This window comes from Lissotriton vulgaris, chromosome 7, assembly GCF_964263255.1.
Source record: "Lissotriton vulgaris chromosome 7, aLisVul1.2, whole genome shotgun sequence".
In the NCBI taxonomy this organism is placed as follows: Eukaryota; Metazoa; Chordata; class Amphibia; order Caudata; family Salamandridae; genus Lissotriton; species Lissotriton vulgaris.
The window spans coordinates 899,758,189-899,779,270 of NC_141695.1; the positions used below are offsets into that span (position 1 = coordinate 899,758,189).

Genomic DNA, 21,082 nt, shown 5'->3' on the forward strand with positions numbered 1-21,082 from the left:
TCGACGGTTCATACTCAATCCATCCCTCCGAATCTTGTTCCAAGACACCCATGTTCGCGTCCCGCCGAGGCCCGGCCTACCCTGGGGGAATCGACATATTGAGAGATTGCACAGATAAAGCAGCCCCTCGCACACCGAGGTCAACTGCACAATAAAATGGCTCATTTCAAATCTGCAATCCACAGTCTTTTAAAATCAAATGTTACAACAAAATGAACTCACCTTTCCCTCCCCAACCCTCCCCCCAAACCCTATCCCAACACCCCCCCCGATCCCACCCAGCCCGAGTGCACGACAGCGGGTTCCAAATTCTCCAATGATAACTACATATCAGTAGCGTGTGTGTACCTCCTACTCAGCATCTCTTATCACAACTCCTGGTCCATTTCCCTTTCCACTGGGGGTTCCAACCAAAGGCCCCGATATTCCGCCCACCTCTTCCATATCTTGTAATGCTTTCGCGGGCACCCACGGGCCTCAAATATCGGCAGTTCCAGCCCCATACAGAAGACAAGGCCCTTCTTCCACACCAAAACTGAGGGAGGGCGGGGGTCCTTCCATGCCTGTGCTATGTCCATTTTGGCCAGGGTGAGACCCAACAGCAGGAGATTTCTCTTATAAATGTTACCCCCCACCACTTCCAAAACGTGCAGCAACCCAAGTTGTGGTGTACGAGGGAGTTCCCATCCTAGCACCTCATCCCGACAATTCCACACTCCCATCCAGAATCTAAGCAGCATACCACAGCTCCACACCGTATGAATCATCGTCCCCACCTCTACCCCGCACCTAAGACAGTCCGGTGATGCTATGAGGCCAGCCCGCCACAGTCTTTCTCTTGTGAAGTAGACCCTGTGCAGGTATTTAAATTGGATCAGTCGCAGCCGTATTGCTATGGCTGCACCCCTCGGGGCCTCCAGCGCCTCTCTCCAATCCTCCTCCCTAGCGCCCCCACATCCCGCTCCCAGGACTCCCGAAGTTTCTGAAGAGATGGCGAGCAGTGTATAACTAACGTTCGGTAGATACGGGATATCTTCTTGTCTCCTATGTCTCCCATGAAGACTTTGGCCTCCAGTGGGCTGAACTCTGGCAAGGAATCCAGATCCGCGATACTCAGTGAAATGGCATGGCGGAACTGCAGGTACCGAAAAAACTGGGAGTTGGGCATACCATACTCCCGCGCAGATCCTGAAAGGATTTGAGCGTCGTACCAGACATCACATCTCCCAGGGACGAGATGCCTATGGCATCCCAGGAATCGACACATTTTGGGACGGACTGTCGCAGAGGGAGACTGAGGACTTACCAAGGTCGCGTTCCAGGCTCCGGTGCCACAAGCGTAGATCCCAACCCGGAAAGCACCGGCAGAGGCAAACCGGGTCTCTGGGCCAGGGACCCTCACCCACAGCGCACTATCGTGCCTCGTCAACCCTCCATCGATGGTAAGCTAGAGCAGCAACCGCCATCAAAATCAGGCTTAAAAAGGTTTCCACGTCCAGGGACCGGACCCTAATGTTCACCCACAGCCGATGTTATTCAACTGAAACCCGGCTGGGCCAGTACTCGAGTCCCCGGCTCACAAGCTGGTGTAGGCCCCAAACTAAAACTCTACGCAACTTTGTCCACAAAGCTAAGAAAAACCCCGGGATCGCACCAGAGTACAGCGTAACGGTTCACACACCCGGAGGCAGGGCGGAATTTCAGGATATGTAGCAGGATTATTCAGCGGGGGACGGAGGTCGGCGGAGCCGGGAGCCTAAGCGGCCATCTTGGTTGCAAGCGTAGCTCCTCATTCCAAGTTAAGCGAGATGCTGCCTTTTAATGCCCAATACCAGGAGAGCTGCTGGATGAACCAGAGCTGGTGCAAAAGATAATGTGGCAATCCCAAATAAAGGATGTTGCCATAGTCCAGGCCACTGTGGTGATAGCCCATCACTGTCTGACGCACATGCCCTTTGAGTAATCGAGGGCAGGGTTTGTATAATATACCAAACGCCCCGGGGTGCGGGGGGCCCCACTCTCTTCAGTAAATGAAGGGGGCCCCACTCAGCTCTTCTGAGAGCTGTGAGAGATGCTTGCGCTAAAGTAAGATTCTCTCCCTCTAAAGCAGGTGCAGGCTGCAGCCTGCTCTGAGCTCCGGGCTGACTGAAGAGAAACAATGTAACAAGTTGCAATGTTTCTCTTCAGTCAGAGTGAGTGAGGCCCGGAAAGAGGATGGGGTGGGGGCCCCAGAGAGCAGGAGGCAGCAAAGAGCACTGCTCAGGACCCTGACAAGGGTGGGAGTGGGGGCCCTCAGAGTCAGCATTCTCCAGGGCAAAGCTCATATGAGAAGGGGTGAGGCAGCAAAATGGTGCCCTCCGGTAAGCACTCTTGTTAGAACGCACCATGTGGGAGTCCGCAGGGGGGGGGGGCAAGGGGTGGCCGAGAGGGGTGTAAGGCAGAGGGGAGAAGGGTGCAAGGTAGAGAGGAGATGGGTGCAAGGTAGAGAGGAGATGGGTGCAAGGCAGAGGGGAGATGGGCGCAAGGTGGAGAGGAGAAGGGTGCAAGTGGTGGCCGAGAGGGGTGTAAGGCAGAGGGGAGAAGGGTGCAAGGTAGAGAGGAGAAGGGTGCAAGGTAGAGAGGAGATGGGTGCAAGGCAGAGGGGAGATGGGTGCAAGGTGGATAGGAGAAGGGTGCAAGGCAGAGGGGAGAAGGGTGCAAGAGGGAGGGGAGAAGGGTGCAAGGTGGAGGGGAGAAGGGTGCAAGGCAGAGGGGAGAAGGGTGCAAGGTAGAGAAGGGTGCAAGGCGGAGGGGGAGAAGGGTGCAAGGCAGAGGAGAGAAGGGTGCAAGGCAGAGGGGAGAAGGGTGCAAGGCAGAGAGGAGAATGGTGCAAGGTAGAAAAGGCTGCAAGGTGGAGGGGGAGAAGGGTGCAAGGCAGAGAGGAGAAGGGTGCAAGGCGGAGGGGAGAAGGGTGCAAGGCAGAGGGGAGAAGGGTGCAAGGGGGAGGGGAGAAGGGTGCAAGGCGGAGGGGAGAAGGGTGCAAGGCAGAGGGGAGAAGGGTGCAAGGCAGAGGGGAGAAGGGTACAAGGTAGAGAAGGGTGCAAGGCGGAGGGGGAGAAGGGTGCAAGGCAGAGGGGAGAAGGGTGCAAGGCAGAGGGGAGAATGGTGCAAGGTAGAAAAGGGTGCAAGGCGGAGGGGGAAAAGGGTGCAAGGGGGAGGGGGATAAGGGTGCTAGGGGAGAGCGAGAAGGGTGCAAGGGGGTGGTGATGAAGTTAAAAATGTGCCCCCCCTGGAAACATTTCTGCGGACACCCATGGCAACGCACACTACTTTGTGAGAGAGAGTGGGAGAGAGTGAAGAGAGAGTGGAGTGAGAGAGAGAAAGTGGAGAGAGGGTGGAGAGAAAGAGAGTGGAGAGCGAGTGGAGAGAGACAGTGGGGAGAGAGAGTAGAGGGAGAGAGTGGAGAGAGACAGTGGAGAGAGACTGGAGAGTGAGTGAGAGAGACTGGAGAGAGAGTAGAGAGAGTAGAGAGAGTGGAGAGAGTAGAGAGAGAGTGGAGGGGGAAAGTGGAGAGAGAGTGGAGAGAGAGAGTGGAGAGAGTAGAGAGACAGTGGAGAGAGAGTAGAGAGAAAGAGTGGAGATAGACAGTAGAGATAGACAGTGGAGAGAGAGAGAGTGGAGAGAGTGAGCGAGAGAGAGTGGAGAGAGACAGTGGAGAGAGGAGAGCGAGAGTGGAGAGAAAGCGAGAGTGGGGAGAGAGTGGAGAGAGAGAGAGAGTGAGAGATTGGAGAGAGAGACAGTGGAGAGACAGTGGGGAGAGAGACAGTGGAGATAGAGTGGACAGAGTTGAGAGAGAGTAGAGACTGATTGACTCAGAGACTGAATACTGACTGACCGAGAAACTGACTGAGAGAGAGTGACTGACAGAAAGAGAGGTAGAGAGACTGACAGAGAGAGGGAGACTGACTTAGAGAGAGAGAGAGACAGAGAGAGACTGACAGAGAGAGAGAGACTGACAGACTGACTGACAGACCGAGCGACCGAGAGAGACTAACTGACAGAGAGAGACAGACTGAATGACAGAGAGAGAGAGAGAGAGAGACTGACTCACTGAGAGAGAGAGAGAGAGAGAGAGAGAGAGAGACTGTGATGGAATTGGAGTCACAGTGTGTATGAAGGTATGCAATGCCTATTAAGATTGCTATTGTCTACTAGTAAAAATGTATTATCAAAATGTACTCTTTGTAGTTAGATCTGCTTTTGAAATACTGCATTGTCAGATTGACTAATGTTTTAAAACAGAAACGAGAAGGAGCAGTGGTTGCACTTTTGTCAAAACTGAACGATGAGTGGGCCCGATGTTGTAGATCATGACAGGAGTTTGCATCAGGAAACCCACCTAAAATTGGGCAAACTTCCCCGGCGTACTGATGGCAGGGACACTGTAATGAATGAACCACCACCTATGATAGCCTGCTGGCAGACTAAGCCCAACCTTTGACTCCACCATCCAGTGTTACTTATAACGGCTGAATTGGTGACAGTGGCCTGAGAGCTCGAGACTTGCACGGTGGATGGTAGGGGGGGGCCCCCTCCATGTAGTTTGCAGGGGGGGAGGCTCAAGTTTTGTTACGCCACTGATAGAAAAATATCACATTCCATCTGGGCACCAGCTGGAAACCAACATTTTTTCCAACCTGTGCTGGTGTAAGGAAAGTGACCAACTAAAATTGTCCGAAAGATTTTTCTCAGAGCTCTATGCGTCCAACAGTAATTCGACTTAAACCAGTTTAATATCCTCCAGAGCCACAGTACCTTACCGTGTGTGCCGTACCATCGCTGGAATGTGATAGCCACAACCCCCACAGATCTGGGACACGATCTGAAGACTGAAAGGTCTGGGGTGCGTGTGTTGGTATGTGTGTGTTTATCATGGTTTGCTACTGATTCACAGATTGGCCTTGGAAATAAGGGCCTCTCACATGGTGACAGCCCGTATTCCTCCCAACCCGCTATTGCAAACCTTGGACTGATACTTGAGTAGGTTGCTGGAAAATACAAACTTGCTTTCTAGGATTAAAAGGCTACACTGATCTTCCAAATCGTATAAGTCGAAAATAGCAGCATATCTTTTAAGGAATGCACTTTGAATTTGCCACTTAACTAAGAGTCGTCTCAGACAGCGCTTGAAGCCTTCATAAATAAAGTATTGTGCTTTGAGGTGGAGATTTTTTGTGTATTGTGTCAAGAAAAGGGTATCTCCCTTTTGTTGTGTTTGTCATTACGCCCGATGTATTCAGTCGTCTGCTTGAAGGCTTCAGTTCTGGTTTGAGTGTTTTGATCAGCCTTGGCAGCCCATTGTAGTAAACCTGGAGCGTGCTCGTTGTTCATTCATGCTGCCAGTGGCCCTGCTTGTTCTTGAGAATCAACTGGACCATGAAAATGATGTTAGGTTTTACCCAGTAATGGTCGCCTTGACTATCGCATAACTTTTCTTTGTAGCGTTAATACATGGCAAGCCCTGTATGGATGAACATTTAACTGTGCATCACTGGGTGTTCTGGTGCTGTGGCCACATCTGTTTTACACTTAGGGTTTTTCCAGGTTTCCACATCTGTTAGTCCATCTCGATCAGGTTCATTTCCTCATACTTGATTAGGAGCAAAACACCCTGCATACAAAAGTCACTGATCTCTGGCCGTTTGTGGCTTTTGGTCCAGTGACACTTGCTAAGATTATATTGAAATATTCGTTGTTATGAATTGTATGATGTATTCGCCCCACCCAACAAGAGTAAAGACTGCAGTTGTGGCACTATTGTGTCTGGTTACTTTAGCCAACAGCAGACAGAGCTCTGCAGCACTCTGTAGCTCAATTCAAGAGGCTGCCCATGATTGATTCTGGTGGATAACAAGATGTGCACATAGCAGAGTTAAAACACTATTACTTCTCTCTACTTAGTCACGTCCTCTTTCGAAGAGTGCTGCTTGCCATCCAGTACAAAGCATATGAATCCAGGAGTTATTTACCTGTAGCACTTGCACTTCATCAAGGTGTCTGATTCACCTACAAATCACCAAATCTATCCGGTAGGGAAAGATGATAGTAGCAGCAAATTACCACTGAAGCCTCTTGACTAGAAAAATAACCTTACAGACTCACCCAACCAAAAAGGGTTCTGGGGCTCATCCCAACATCGGAGTCTCATTCAGAGACCCTTTTTATTCTAGTTCTAATAAGTTGTTTGTAAAGCTTTATATGACTATCCCGCCTATAACCTCTAGATGACCGTACACAAATGCACACCAGACTTTAACAGATAAAAAGCTGCATAACCTCTGTTGCAGGTTTGTAACATCACCCTAAACAAATGTACTTTCGACGAAGTTGAAATGATTTATGTTGTTAATAGAGTGAGGCTATTTTATAAAGACTTATTATAACTTGTTGCTCAGTTAAGCCCTTCTCATTTGCTGATAACCACATATGTTCCTTATGTGTCTCTTTTCAGGTGCCCTCTTCTTTAACCGCAACTCGCTGTCTCCTCGGAGCCTGGGCTACGAAACTGAACTATCAACAATTGAGCCTTCCTTGGATATGTTTGACGAAAACAAGACATGATGTAAATGACTGCATCAGTCTTTCTGCCCAGTCCCCCTTTCTCTCCACCTCCAGTGCCCACTATTCCCATCGTATAATCTCCTGTCGCGCACCCAGTGTACGAGTCAGACCTTAGCAAACGTTGGAAATGCCCAAGCACAGTCAACCCCCAATGTTGGCTCATGTAGAATATGCACAAGAGACTGAAGAAGGTCGCCCTCTGAAACAAGAAACAAATGTGAAAGAATGGTGTGTGTCCAAATTGAGATCTCTGTAAAAAACAAAAAAAACTATATATGGTTGACGGTGTAACCTCACCCATGTGTGTACCGACCATTTGTCCTGCATTCATGCCGGATGCTGATTTGTGATTCCAAACGTGTCTCTACATGAGGTGTATTTGAACTCTTTAAAAAGTGAGCCTCATTTCCTTACATTGAGCCATACTTTGAAGTATAACAGATACATAGTTGTGTGTGGTGAGAAGACGGCTTTGCACATACTCAGAATTTCCTCTTCTGTTTTCGGTCTGCTCTCTCTGGCACGCTGTGTAGCTCTGCACTATTAATTATGTACGTCGGTAAAGGAATATTTCTCCAAATGCAGAGAATCTGATTAAACTTGCTTTACAATTGTGCCTGACAATACCTCTAGAGCAGAGGAAGTTGCCATTGGGAAAATAACTCCCCTTGTTGTGAGCAGTGGGCTTTGTTACAAGCAGAGAGTTCTGTTGGGAGCAATGCCCACTGTTGGAAGCAGGTTGCTGCCCAGGACATGCCTTATCACCCAGCATTAGGAATGTGTCCTCTCCTGATGCTTTCCCAACATCCTGGCTTCTGCTTGCACCACCTTTACCTGCTGTGACGCATTATATTTGCATTTGAATTTCTTTATGTTGTCTGACTTTAAGTGTCGCTTGAGGCAGTAAAATAATGACATACAGCAACCGGAAACCAACACAAATCTCTAATTGTTATGTTTGTTGCACATTTTTTGATTTTGCTATGAAAGGAACGCGAATTTATATAGCACCCTAGTTCTTTGACACTCTACTGTTCAACAGGAGTGTTATTGTGAGAGCAAAGCACTGTTGGAAAGAAAAGCCAAACTATATAGCACTGTAGTGAAAGGCATAGCCTTCACCATCAAGGCACAGATGGAATGGGGTTTTGGAGCCATAATCTAGTTTCATCCGATGTACCAGAAGTAAATAAAGGTTACTCTTAGTGCATTTGGCTCTCTGCATATGAGTTCTGAGAACATCTTTCCTGTGTTTGCTAGCCAAGCTGTTACATCCTGTGCAGGAAGGTCAAGATGTTATGAGAGCATTGCCGCTAAGCCTCCCGTCTATTTAATTGAGACAAGGTTTTCTTTACTGGGATCCACTGGTCATGCTGAAGTTCAGATGGCTTATGTATTTCTGATTGAGCAATCCAGTAATTGTTTAGAGGTTTCCTTCTCATGCTGGTCTTCAGTTGTTGTGTGTAAGTATCATTGAGATGTTGCAGAGGTGGGTTTAGGGTGTACCTAGTTATGGTGACTGAGAGCTTCAGCGCACCATGTACAAACTTGATGGAGACATTGGGTGGGATGAATGAATCCTCACTTTGTGGTGGATATGATGGGATAAGTGAATCCTCTCACGGTTGTTGTTGTCTTCATTTGTCATCTGTATATTTGTTTGTGGCATGTAATGGCTTGGGGTAGGCTTAATGATCTTGGATCGCGGTTGATACTTAATAGACAAACCACCCTTCGCATCAATATGCCTGCCAGTCCTTTATGCCGGCCTAAGGTTACAATGGATTTGCCAGGGCTTCACACTCGTGTTGCAGTCCTATCTCTGCATGGCTGGGCCCTTCCTCGACAAGTGGGGCTCAGTGTTCTCTCTGCAGGATTTGATAATCAATCCTTTACAAACATGGATACCAGCCTCTGTAGGATTGGTACATGCCCTTGCACTATGGCTTTAGTATATCCCTCCTCTCTGAAAGGATGGTGTGTTTGGCCTCTCTGCAGATGTGGGCTGAAACTATGAAGATAATGCCAAACTCCATCCATAAAGCAGTAACAGTGTATACACAGGCCCCCTTTATGAAGGAGTGGTACACCTCCACTTTACAAGAGTGGCACATCCCCAACTCTCAACAGGAGGGGTATATTTTCCCCATTTTATGGACTGTTACAGCGTGCATTATACAGAAATATTACATTCTCTTTTCGGGTCATGTCTCCAGACAACTGTCCATGCACAACTAGTGAATTATCCAGTCTTTCCAAAAGAGGTTCTTCCTCCATGCCTCTCATTGCGTAAGTAGTGCATCACATGTCACTAACGGCATTGCCTGTAAGTGATGAGTATGCACAATTCTACATGTGAACAACAGGGACTACCCAGAGGGGCCCTAGCAGGAACTTTCTAAAAACATGTTCACATATAGAATCTGCAGTCAAGCCATTTTACGTGGACTCACTGAGCCTGTGGTATGCAGCGATGTCCCACTCTTCTGTCTGCTCACAGCTACCACTGTTTCCTCTTCCCAAAGCCTGTGGAAGGCGTGAGCACTTATCCCTTTCTAAGTACACGCATTGGTAAAGCCAACAGATTCGAACTTGCCATGTCTGGAAGTTTGTTTTATTTAATGTTTTTAACACATGCAATTGGCATAAAAAGTAATATAAAGTAAAAAGGCTTCTGTCTAAAAGTGTCATGCATATATTTGCAAAGAAAGAAGTTAATACGATTCCTTCAAAAACAAATACAAACATGACATCAAAGAAGAAATTAACGCATAGATTGATTCAAGAGCCTTGGCACTGAAGTGGGCTACATTCTAGGTGGATGTGCATATTTTTTCAAAATGCCGTCACTGGCAGTTAAGAGAGCCTTTGTCTGAAGTTGATTGACCCATTGCACCATGTATGCTGCAGTGGGTGGAACCAAATTATGATTGATACAGACCAATGGATGAAGATGGCCGACTGAAAGTCCCTGTAAGTATATATGCAGGTATATTATATCTATGCCATGACAGTGAACATAAATGTGGCTGAATAAAACGTATTCTTTAGAACAATTGCGCTAATAAATGTATGTATTATTAAAGTACAAAATTCAAATTTGAGTTTATTACCACAGTACAGCAAAACTGACATGAGAAAAACACCCTTTACTGCGTTACAGACAACATATAACACTTTATTTACTCAGGAAAACTACTCTTTGAATAGGCAGCGTGGTTTTAGCTCACTGCTCACATTTAATTCCTTGCATTCTGGTTTTGAATAAATATATTTTGTTAAAACAAGTACTCATGAAAAAATACTATGGCATATACAATATAATCAGAAGCGCAGAATATAAGTTGCTATTTATTACCATTATTGAGGGAGGGGCATCATGATCTTTGCAATTGGGGAATTTGACGTGGGTGCTGCAGTAGTGACTTTCTCTTGCAGAGTAGGCTTTGGGATTCACACACAATGACTTGTTAGCTAAAATGTAGCAATATCTGCCTAACATAGGTGATCCACATACTACAAACACTTGGCGTGTAACTAGGCTAGTTCTATCGACACAGTATCTTAGGGAAGTGCTAGTTCTATCGACACAGTATCTTAGGGAAGTGCTTGCATCCATCATTCATCTGTATGAACCTCTTGACTTGTAATTGAAGTTGATGAACAATTACTTGTAAAGTTAAGCGATGTGAGCAAAACAAATATGGGGAAGGAGGACAGTTGTCAAGTCCCTTGAAAACCATTTTAAAATCCAGATTTTGCATCTGCTTTGAAGATGTGACATTGAGCATTGTTTAGAGGCAAGCATGGTTCGCTATCAAGCCATGTTGGCACTGGGACCATGTTTGAATAGTCAGCCAATGTAGTTGAGGGCCTTGACATCAATGATTCCATTGGCCCAAACGTGGGTTTGTGCTCCTCAGTGAACACTTGGCGTAGAACGGAGTACAGCTGCTCTCAAGACCCATTTTATCAATGTGGTTATTATGGGTTTTAATAGTTTTTAAATAAAAGCCCATCTGTGGCCTTATTCTTACTGAAAGACATTAGGTTTCACCAACAACATGAGTGTTCCCCTCTGATTGGCAAATGCATGAATTGATTAACTTTTACCCTATAATATTGGAACTGACTCTAAAAGCCATTAGTATGGTGTGAGATCTTCACCAGCAGGGTTAATCCTGGAGGAAACTGATGCCTACTGGACTTGGCTGCATGCTTGATCGTTTCATGTGGCTAAAGTGTTTATTTGTCACTCTTCTCAGATCGATAATTCCTACCTTTGAGTTGAAGTAATGCTAACACCTGCTGTTGAATACCCATTACAGGGAGCATAGTATGAAGGATGATTCTGCCTTTTATAGAATGCTACCATCCCAAAAGGAGGCAAAGTAAAAGAAACATTAATTTCAAGCATGATCGCTGGAAAAAAAAACAAGGGAGAATTTGGGTAGGTTTTGCAGTAAAGTTGCAAAAAACAAGCTCTAGCAAGAACTTTGGATCAGCCAGCACATCTTGCCCTCTGAAATGTCATTGGTAAGATGGGATATAGTGCCACCTCCCAAAGATGTATCCATCTACGCCTAACACATATAGAGCTGAAGATAGGACAACATCTTGAAGAAAAGCAATAGTAAGTTGCCATCTCCTCTTGTGTATTGTGGCCAGTTTCATAGCCTTGTTATGCTTTAGCCAACATCCCTAGTAACATTTAGATTGTCACTGTATTAATATCAAATAAATGAAATCAAATCATTCTGAATAAAGGAACTATTATTGGCAAGTTTGTTGGACAAATGTTTGATCCAGTGCATTCTACACCAAGTTGATTGAGTTCACCTAAGTCGACGCCTCCCTTAATTAAGAAAAGCCAGCTCAGGATGCATGTCAATGCGTCCAGTCATTTTGCGCATTATAAAAATGTTGTTTGCTTGAGAAAACAGGGATTTTTGGTAATCACTACTACCTCCTTGGTGCAAGGGTGGCCACATGGCCCACAGCACACTTCACCTCTTACAAAACCCGAGTGTAACTAAACTTTGTTTTCGTGTCTGGGAAAGGGAGAGATAGGTTGAGGACTGGGATATTGTTACCCCAAATGACTAAATACAATGCACTTAAATGTATTCTACAACCTTATTGTCTGCAGATGGACAAATGTTGGGTAATCGTCCCTCGGAAAAGAAACAATCCTTTGTTGTTTATTTTGTGTTTATTTGAAATAAGCAACCAAGAGTTTTTTTTCTCCGAGGGAAGATAACCTAACATTTGCCCATCTGGTTCTTCAGACAACGAGGTTGTACCACACCACACTTCCGCATCTCTGGATACATTCTTTTTCCCAGGACTAAGACCCACTACTGAACAACTGGAACATTTTGGGATTTCCTTTTCGGATGAACAGGCCATAAGACCTCCGGCCGTAGTGCCTTTTAGAAGAGGAGTGCAGTGTTCACTCTTCTAACATTGAGTTTTTTACAGCTATTGCTTGTTTATACAGCCGTACTAGGGGGTTTTCTGTAGAACTACATTTTCTTGGAATCCATATGCTCCACCCAAAGCTCACTTTCCTTCTGGGTCCGCAATAGTTAGTGTCAGCTGTTTATGCTTCGCCAAAGGCGCAGCATAGCACTACCCCTCTGTCCTGCCATCACATCTTTACCCATTATATATGATCCTCTTAGATTTGCAAAGCACAAGTCCTGCTCAGCATACTGTGACATGGCTATGACGAGTGACTGTGGATCCTTTCAGCAGCCAGGTGATATTGACCAGGAAATACGTTTATTTCATATGACAACTCCAGCCAGTCTACAACCAGGTCTTCACTGTCTCCGCGCATTTTATTAAAAAAGAATTCTAACAATCTAAAATGATGCTTAAAATTCCAAAATAATCTATGTAGCCACAAGAGGAGAAATGCCACAGTGACCGAATGGAGAAGTTCTGTATCCAGTTCTTAATTTCTTTTTTAGTGGAAACATTTCAGCGCTGTTGTTTTCACCGTTTCCTTGACTGCCATCATTGTGGTGCCAGAGCCGTCTTTATGACGCATAGTGTGAAAATATCTGTGGCTTCCCACTTATAAATTCTCGTTGGCCATCTGGTGAATTTTCGAAGCCAGAAAGCAGTTTCCTGAAAGCAGGGGTTGCGTTGGAACTGGGCACTCTGACTCCAGTAAGTGCATAACATCCCTGAAAGAGCACCATTTAGGCATCCAGGAGACTTAGATAGCTGGGCAACCTTTGTTTGCTGAGTATGGTGTGTAGGAGGAAGGCAGCCATCAGTCGAGGATATAAACAGAGCTTGTTTCACATATTCTTGGAATGGAAGGCTGCGAAATGTTCTTTGGATAAGGTTCACATTTTTGCTTTTAGCACAATCTACTGCAGTGACTTTATATCAGTTTACAGGGCACGCCAAAAGAGTGTTCTCCATACGTTTCTAAAGACTGTGTTTGCATGTGTGTGCCTCATTGTCACATGACACAGATATCTAGGGATATGCCCGGGTCATTTTTGCACAGGTTGGTGAAAACATTGAGAAAAGCTGCTGGCACTGGCTGGACATTCACCTTGTCATTTGAAGTGTTGAAACAGGCCTGATTACTGTTACTTGATGTGTCCAGAAGCTGCAGCATAACCACATTTCTATTTTTTATATGTGACTTTGCCTCGTCTCAGTGAGTTTCTCGCTCAGTCCTAAGGTAACTACCTCAGCGTGTACCAATACCTACGTGTGTCCCCAAGAGTTAGTGGAGCGGGAGTGGAGCGAGAGAGGAAGTACATTGTTGGCTTCCGGGCACTGGAACAATTGAGGGAATATTCTGGATGGATAATTAGTCTGTTACATCTGCTGCTCTTTAATGTGTGTAATGAGTCCCACCAAATGGCAATGCACAGACTGTGAAAATACTCTGCAGTGCTGTAAAGGAGATATCAGCAAGGGAAGTCAATCTGAGGAAATCCTGTGGTTAAAGAGATCGTTGGGGAAGAAAACAGACATTCTCAGCTGAGATCTGGTCTGAGGCGAGAGTGTGGCAGGGCCTCACGGTGTGGTAGTATACCAATCACAAAGCGCTGTTTGCATTCTTTAGTTTACTACTTGTAAAGAAACTTAAGGAGAGCCCCAGATGAGTGAGACATGTCTGGGTTAAACCCATGCCTGAGATGGACAGGTTGATACTTGCCATAGCATTGGTCCGGTTTTCCAAACTTGTACATCACAGCACCCTACTATGGCCCAAAGATTAGAACGCACATGTTTTCCCTGTTCATCTGAAGCAGTGAGGCAAAGAACATTGTTATACCTCCATCTTACCGAGGGGAGAAACTGATTACACAAGTCTAGCTGGCCTACAGCTAAGTGTTTTTGCAGGGGCAGTAGAACAGGGGGTCAAGGGGCAGTGAGCCAGACAGGCACAGCTTTCATTTAATTAAGTAGCGTTTTCTGCTGGAGTCTGGAGACCTATTCGTTCCAGCAGGAACTCTCTGAATTATGCACAAACCCAGAATGCTTAAACTGTGGTCCTTAAGGTACAAACGCTGCGTTACCGCCAATCGTGGTGAGTTGTGAAAAGCAAACATGTGCGATGTACATTTTGAGTCAATGCCGACTTCACAGGGGGGGTTGAGGACGCGCTCTGCTGCTCTGCATAGGAGCGGTGCGTGTGTTTATTTTGTTGTAACTCACGTGCAGGACTACTGACTTCCGGCTCTGAGGGAATGAGCTAAACTGTACCTCGGTGCAGAGGACTGGGGTCCTTGGACAATCGGAACTTACAGGCTCTTGTTAACTTGTAGCTTTAAATAACCGTGGACAGCTTCTGGTCCAAGTGTTCTGGTTTACGCATAATACAGTATTGTATTTGTGTGGTATATGCCAATATGTTACTAGTGTGTATACCTGTGAGCTAGGATTTGCTAATGTTTAACATTTCAATAAAAACCTATTGAGAGCCACGTGAGTCAGAGTTTTATTTGTTTGCCGGAGTGCCACGCAAGGCAAGTGTCAATGATGCAAATAAAAATGTGTTTAGAAGGCAGGGAGTTCAAAAGAGTTGAACCCTATACAAGAACCTGCTGCCGTACAAACTGGAGTGGTGGAAGCCAGGAATTTGAAAGGTCAGTGGACGGAAGGGTCGGACCAGAAGAGAAGTGTACAAGAAGCCTAACCAAGTGGGGAGCGTAGTTCTATTTTTTTTTTTTTTTTTTTTTTTTGAGAATCCATGAAGCATAATAGGAAAACAATATACATGATTTGAATGAAAGAGACAAGATACAATATAAACAATCCACCTAAATTAAGAATAGAAAAGTAATATACAGATCGATTGTCGGATTACATAGCTTAGTTTCTAATTGAATTAATTCTTTTAAATCATCAAATAATTAACCACATGGCTGCTAGGCGTTTTCCCGTCCTGCGCTAAAAAATATAAAACACCATAAATCATGACGAGCTGGCCTTGTCATCCGCGCACGGCAGGTAAGCGCCATGACGAGCCCAGCTCGTCATTAGCTTCGAAGGGGTTAATGATGCTAATATGAATATTGTAAATATTAAGCCGGCTACCGCAAACAAAGAGGAGATAAGAAAAGAGTATGACAATTATGAGCATTACCATAACCATGGTCCTAAGGATCCAATGAGCTTACTACAATCTGCTAGCACGCCAAGCAGCCACTGGTGCCCAGATCTTCATCCCCACTTCTCTTACTTTTTTGCCCTTGAGTTCATACAGAGCCGCCTCCACATTATGTATTCCTAATAGTCTGGCCAACCACATTTGGAAAGTTGGGGCCCTCAGTGTCTTTCCAAGCTGCTGATATTAAAATTCTAAGTACAGCTGTAGAGATAAAAATTAAAGCTTCAGTCTCAATATTTAATTTCAGTTTGCTTTGGCATCCTATGATCATGAGTGTTGGAGACAAAGTTATCTGAGCATCCAGCAGCCCTGCCCAGAATGCTTCAATCTCTGTTTTAATTAATCCAAGTTTCTCGCACTGATAAAACATATGGGGAGCGTAGTTCTAAATAGATTTATGAATACCACAAGAAGCCTTAAAGTTCACATGAGCTTGAAACGCGTGACCACGCTGGCGGATACTGTGACAGACACCTGAGTGGTGGGGGAAGTACCTTCATAAATTCTTAATATCTTCTTCTAGTTTGGTTTACTTCTGCATTTTTACTTCTTTTTTTGTTTAATTGCACTATCTACCAAAAAAAATTCCACTTTGCAATGTGTGCATTTGAATGTGTAAGATGTTTTTGCCTGGGTTTCCCCACCTGTCTTTTTTCCTTGTCATGATAAAATGCCCTGGAACTATTTTTTTCCACTTCTTGGCTTTTTTGCATTGTATTCTCCATATCCTTCTCCTTTTAGGTCACGCCTGAGACAGTGCATACACTGTCGCTTGCAAAGCATTTTGTTAACTTACAAGGGCTAAGAGCCCACCCTTTGCGTACAATTGATTAGCTTCATGGTCACTCTCAGTTCATTGCTTCTTTTTGATCAGCACGTGCTGGCTTCACTTCCTCTTCGTGTGTTTCCCCCTTCCTTGGAACTTGAACCAATCATTGTTTCCTTGTCCAGTGCGAGTCCTTCCACTGCTCTCACGTTTTCTGAGATACTTTTTTTTCTTTTTCAGCAGTGCATGTGTTTCCAGGCTGTCTCCCCATGCTGCTCTGCGTTGTTGCTTGATCCATTGTTGTTGCTTGTCCCTTTGCCTGCCACTTTGTTGTTGCTAGTCCCGTCGTCGTCACTTGCCCCGACCCCCTCCCACGCTGTTGCTTGCTTGCACCATCAACCCTGCCCCTGTGCCCAATGTTGTTTTTCTGAGGTTCTCAAAGACAAGGAAGACTCAATTCAATTCAATTCATGAAACTTTATTCGGCACACGTAAATGACCATAAAAGCACAAAGATAAAAATACAGTAAATATTACATACAATCATTTTCAGAGTTTAAAGACAACCGGAGGGTTGACAGACATAACTCTTAAAAACACATGCTTTTCCTGGCATTGATAGACTGGTTTAAAAACGTAGCAGTATAAAAACAGATATCGGCGAATTGCAGATTAAAAATTAAACTCCTAGCCTGGTTAACTGTACGTACACCATATTTAACAGACCTGGGTTTCAGATAGGCAGTACGAAAATTTGTGTACAGTTTACAAAACAGTAAAAAGTGCAAGGTGCTCTGCTCGGATATACCATCACATAAACAGGGCCCGGTTGGGTGCTTCTTAAGAGTCGGAAGCGCCACCAAATGGTGTGCTACACCAAACCTTAATCTGGCCAATACAAACTTGTGTGATGGCCTTGTCACCATGGCTAAGTAATTCGGAAATCCTTCACCAACCTTATAAGTGCTATAGAACAAGACAGTGGATAAGGATCCATTTAGTAGTGCCCGCTTCCTTGCTCTAAAAATCTGAAAATGGTTTTTCAGTTCTGCTTTAGAGACCAGGGATGTTGCACCAGGATCACTCAATATGTTAAAATGAAATATCTCGGAAAAACAAACAGCCACATATTTTAACCAGGGAATATTAAGATGTTTATCGAGAGAGAGACAATCCTCAATTATAGATCTAATAAAAGACTTTTCTTCTTGTAGCCAAATGGAGCGCCAAATCATAAGTGGCCTCAAGGATAATAGATCAATCAGATAATTAATATCCAATTCCCTATGGGTTAGCTCAGTTGGGGCAGACACAGGTAAAGCCAGCAATTTTTTCTAAAAGCGATTTTCCTCCTGCTGCAAATTATGGTCACATTTGTGGCCCCAAACGCCCGCCCCATAGAGTGCAATAGTGACACATCTTGTTTGATAAATAGTGAGCATGTCCCTAGTGCGGCGGTCCCCGACCTTTGCCGCAAACCTAAAAACACCATGGGCATTTTTGGCCATCTTGTTACGGATATTGTTAAATTCGTTAAGCCATTTTCTGTCTTTGGAGAAGGTTATACCAAGGTAACAAAATGTGTTTACATGTTGCACCTTGTCACCATCGATAAAAAAGGCATTTAAAAATTAGCTTTTAGCCCCACAGGTCATGATATGAGTTTTTCCTTTTTTGATAATTAGTTTCCTTTCTTTTATGAAGATGGAGAATTTATCCATCAAACGCTGCAGTCCCAAAGGGGTTCTTTAGAGCAATACAGCATCATCGGCGTAAAGTAACACCGGCACAGAGACACCTTTGATTTTGGGGGCATCTGCATTTACGTTTTTTAAAATAACATCAATGCCATTAAGAAATAAGATAAAAAGGAGGGGGGGCCAATACACAGCCCTGTCTTATCTCTCTCCTAACGCTAAATTTCGGGGTGCATTCCCCATTAGGGCCGAAATGTACGCACGTTTGTAATTTCCCATAAAGCCTAGCTAAGAAGAAGATTATACCCTCTGGCGCACCTAGCTGTAACAGTGTTGTCCATAAAAGAGTAGAGTGAGGACGACAGATAGAGTGAGGACGACAGATAGAGTGAGGACGACAGATAGAGTGAGGACGACAGATAGAGTGAGGGCGAAAGATAGAGTGAGGGCGAAAGATAGAGTGAGGGCGACAGTTAGAGTGAGGGCGACAGTTAGAGTGAGGGCGACAGTTAGAGTGAGGGCGACAGTTAGAGTGAGGGCGACAGATAGAGTGAGGGCGACAGATAGAGTGAGGGCGACAGATAGAGTGAGGGCGACAGATAGAGTGAGGGCGACAGAGTGAGGGCGACGGATAGAATGAGGTGGCCTCGTGGTGGACGTGGTGGTGGATGTGGTGGTGGTGGAGGAGGGTGTGGTGGTGGTGTACGTGGTGGTGGTGGACGTGGTGGTGGTGGTGGACGTGGTGGTGGTGGTGGACGTGGTGGTGGTGGATGTGGTGGTGGTGGTGGATGTGGTGGTGGAAGTGGTGGTGGTTGTGGTGACGGTTGTGGTGGACATGGGTGGTGGATGCGCTGGTTGTGGATGTGGTGGTGGTGGTGGTGGATGTGGTGGTGGAGGATGTTGTGAGGGTGGACGTGGTGGTGGACATAGTGGTGGATGTGGTGGTGGTGGTAGTGGTAGTGGAAGTGGTGGTGGTGGAGGTAGATGTGGTGGACGTGGTAGTGGCTTCGTGGTGGTGGTGATGGACATGGTGGTGCACGTGGATGTGGTGGACATGACGGTAGTGGTGGTGATGGACGTGGTGGTGGTGGAGAGGAGTGTGGTGGTGGTGGACATGGTGGTGGTGGACATGGTGGTGGTGGACGTGGTGGTGGTGGATGTGGACATGTGGTGGTGGATGTGGTGGTGGTGGACATGGTGGTGGTGGACGTGGTAGTGGTGGACGTGATAGTGGTGTATGTGGTGGTGTTGGTGGTGGACGTGGTGGTGGATGTGGTGGGGGTGGACGTGGTGGTGGATGTGGTGGTGGTGGACATGGTGGTGGAGGACATGGTGGTGGACGTGGTAGTGGTGGTGGACGTGGTGGTGGTGGACGTGGTGGTGATGGACATGGTGGTGATGGACGTGGTGGTGATGGAAGTAGTGGTGGTGGACGTGGTGGTGTCGGACGTGGTGGTGGTGGATGTAGTGGTGGTGGGAGTGGTGGTGGACGTGGTGGTGGACATGGTGGTGGTGGACGTAGTGGTGGTGGATGTGGTGGTGGACGTGGTGGTGGACATGGTGGTGGACGTGGTGGTTGTGGACATGGTAGTGGATGTGGTGGTGGACGTGGTGGTGGTGGTGGACATGGTGGTGGTGGTTGTGGACATGGTGGTGATGGTGTGCACTTACGGTGGTGGACGTGGTGGTTGTGGACATGGTGGTGACGATGTGCGCTTACATACAGTTTCGATTTCCGTGCAGCGGGCACACAGCCGAGGTTATCTGTGCGCATTTAAGGAAATGAGTGAACTGGGGCAATAATTAGGGTTCAGTGGGCCCTCGGGTCAAGTCACCAGTGCACCTGCTGCGCCATATGGAAGCTAGGGCCCAACAGTGGAAGAAAGCTGCAAGGAGTCTGCTTCCGGGCACACAGGTGTGCACTGTGCACCACGAAGATCACAGGTACAAACTGAGGTGAACTAGACTCCTATGCATAGCTGAGAGGCAGTGACTCTGATTGCAAATGTTCCCCTACTTTGAGAAGCAAGATCCCCAGAGACCAGCCCTAGGTGTGCCACAGAGCCCGTGCCAGAGTGACTACGCACACACCGCCTGCTCGCGGGTCACGGGGCACTGTTTTGCCCTTTAAATGGAGTGTATTAGAAGTTAATAGTTCATTACATTTTAAGAGCCTCTTAATGTTCCGTTCGGTGACCGGCGCATTCCAGCACCTTAATGAGTCGAGAGCCTGCCTCAGGGCACACGAGGGCCGGAGACACAGGCAGAAAAGGATAGAGTAGAAAGAAAGAGCGATCAGTGGTGGGCAAAAGAAAGGAAGAAAAGAGAAACAGGGAGGAAAAGTGGTAAGGGCGATAGATAGAGTGAGGGCGATAGATAAATAGAGTGAGGGCGATAGATAGAATGAGGGCAACAGATAGATAGATAGAGTGAGGGCGATAGATAGAGTGAGGGCGATCAATAGAGTGAGGGAGATAGATAAATAGAGTGAGGGCTACAGATTGTGAGGGCGACAGATAGAGTGAGAGCGACAGATAGAGTGAGGGCGACAGATAGAGTGAGGGCGACAGATAGAGTGAGGGCGATAGAGTGAGGGTGATAGATAGAGTGAGGTGTCCTCGTGGTGGTGGTGGATGTGGTGGAGGTGGGTGTGGTGGTGGTGGACGTGGTGGTGGTGGTGTTGGACATGGTGGTGGTGGACGTAATGGTGGTGGATATGGGGGTGGTGGTGGATGTGGGGGTGGTGGAAGGGGTGGTGGAAGGGGTGGTGGTTGTGGTGGACATGGTGGTGGTGGACGCGCTGGTGGTGGATGTGGTGGTGGTGGTGGATGTGGTGGTGGTGGATGTGATAGTGGTGGACGTGGTGGTGGTGGATGTGGTGGTGGAGGATGTTGTGGTGGTGGATGTGGTGGTGCTGGACGTAGTGGTGGATGTGGTGGTGTGGTGGTGGTGGAGGTAGACGTGGTAGTGGCTTCGTGGTGGACGTGGTGGTGGCTGTGGTGGTGGTGGACATGGTGGTGGTGGACGTGATGGTGGAGGTGGGTGTGGTGGTGGTGGTGGTGGATGTGGACATGTAGTGGTGGTAGACATGGTGGTGGTGGATGTGGTAGTGGTGGACGTGGTAGTGGTGGACGTGATAGTCGTGTATGTGGAGGTGGTGGTGGATCTGGTGGTGGTGGATGGGTGGACGTGGTGGTGGATGGGTGGACATGGTAGTGGTGGACGTGGTGGTGGTGGTGGACGTGGTGGTGGTAATGGACGTGGTGGTGGTGGACGTGGTGGTAGTGGACGTGGTGGTTGGGGACATGGTGATGATGGATGTGGTGGTGATGGAAGTAGTGGTGGTGGTGGGGGACGTGGTGGTGGTGGTAG

The 21,082-nt window shown here is 46.7% G+C and overlaps 1 protein-coding gene across 4 annotated transcripts in view; it reads left to right on the top strand.

Annotated features, from left to right (window-relative positions):
• The window catches only part of RNF130 (ring finger protein 130), an 839,118-nt gene extending 824,557 nt beyond the window's left edge, over nt 1–14,561 (top strand). For 2 of the 4 annotated variants that reach the window (XR_015297545.1, XR_015297544.1), the window contains exons 9-10: nt 6,491–13,982; nt 14,084–14,561. Coding sequence is in view for 2 of the 4 variants with exons in the window: in XM_086931329.1 (XP_086787455.1) it covers nt 6,491–6,600 (110 nt within the window). In the remaining 2 variants the exon portion in view is untranslated. Of the gene's footprint in view, nt 1–6,490; nt 13,983–14,083 lie in introns of those variants that run through there. The other 2 variants (XM_086931329.1, XM_086931327.1) reach the window with 1 other exon arrangement.
• Nucleotides 14,562–21,082: the final 6,521 nt, after the last annotated feature.